Raw genomic sequence first — 1,132 nt, 5'->3', positions numbered from 1 at the left:
GTGGTGATGGTGTTGTGTGTGTGTGATGTGTGTGCGTGAGGTTTATGCCTCAACGCAGAGGTCCAGGGTCCGAATCTGACCCGTGACAACTTACTGCATGTCTCCCCCCTTTCTCATCTAGCTGTCCTATCAAATAAAGGCAGAAAAGCCCCAAAAAAAACAAAAGGTATTCGAGAAAAACAATTACTTTCCACATTTAGCAAGTAAGCTTTTTTTTCTTGTTTTCCGAAAAGGGGAATTCAAAAAGTTCAACGGAAAAGTATTAAACCCTCATGTTGTCCCTGGGTCAAATTGACCCGTTTTCAGTTTTTTTATTTGTTTTTTGTCACAAAAAACGGGCCGTCGAAATAAGCTGAAAATGTCAACATCAAAAATATCAAAAAACGTCAAAAACATCAACAAAAAAAAAGCGCCCACAACATTGAAAAAGGGGCAAAAATGTCAGATTTTTTCAAGGTGTTTTCACTGTTTTTGTTTAACTGTTTTTTAACTTTAATAAATGCAACGGCTTTCCAAGTCGATGAATAATCGCGGTAAATAATCACGATTTCAATATTGGCCAAACTTAACCTAATTAAAAGATAAGAATGCTTTTCTATGACTGCGATGCGGCTGCTCGACCCGCGACTCCACTGTGGTGAATCCACTGACCTGGTGTTCATCTTGTGAGTCTGGAAGCCCAGGTACGGGTCCAGGATGAGGCTCGTGGTCAGGTCGTCGTTCTCGCACAACTCCTTGGCAGTCATTCCCGAGGAGGGCACATAGCGCCTCTCTGCCTCCAAACTGGCTGCGTTAAACCCTGGAAACACAGACCGGGGTTAGCGTACGGGACTCATGTGGAACCGGCTACATCCGGTAATGTTCAAGGCAAGGCGGCTTTATTGTTAGAGCACATTTCAGCAACAGGGCAATTCAAAGTGCTTTTACACAAAATCAGTTTAAAAAAAAAACAGTTAAAAAATAAAAACCGATAAAACACATGAATAAACAATTAGAAATAAAGAAATGAAAACCGATAAAACGCAAGAATAAAAGTTACAGTGCAGCATAAGAAATTAAACATTTAAGAAATTGACATAATTTAAAGAAAGGCAGCATCAAAAAGAAAGGTCTTCAGCCTTGATTTAAAAGA

The 1,132-nt window shown here is 39.8% G+C and overlaps 1 protein-coding gene across 4 annotated transcripts in view; it reads right to left on the bottom strand.

Moving 5' to 3' along the window:
* The window catches only part of kmt5b (lysine methyltransferase 5B), a 37,664-nt gene that overhangs the window by 18,571 nt on the left and 17,961 nt on the right, over positions 1-1,132 (bottom strand). For all 4 annotated transcript variants that reach the window (XM_032516159.1, XM_032516154.1, XM_032516147.1 and 1 more), the window contains exon 3: positions 652-799. In XM_032516159.1, the coding sequence (XP_032372050.1) occupies positions 652-799 (148 nt within the window). The remainder of the gene's footprint in view (positions 1-651; positions 800-1,132) is intronic.

Source organism: Etheostoma spectabile, chromosome 1 (genome assembly GCF_008692095.1).
Source record: "Etheostoma spectabile isolate EspeVRDwgs_2016 chromosome 1, UIUC_Espe_1.0, whole genome shotgun sequence".
Classification (NCBI taxonomy): Eukaryota; Metazoa; Chordata; class Actinopteri; order Perciformes; family Percidae; genus Etheostoma; species Etheostoma spectabile.
This window is presented reverse-complemented; position numbering and strand designations above follow the sequence as displayed.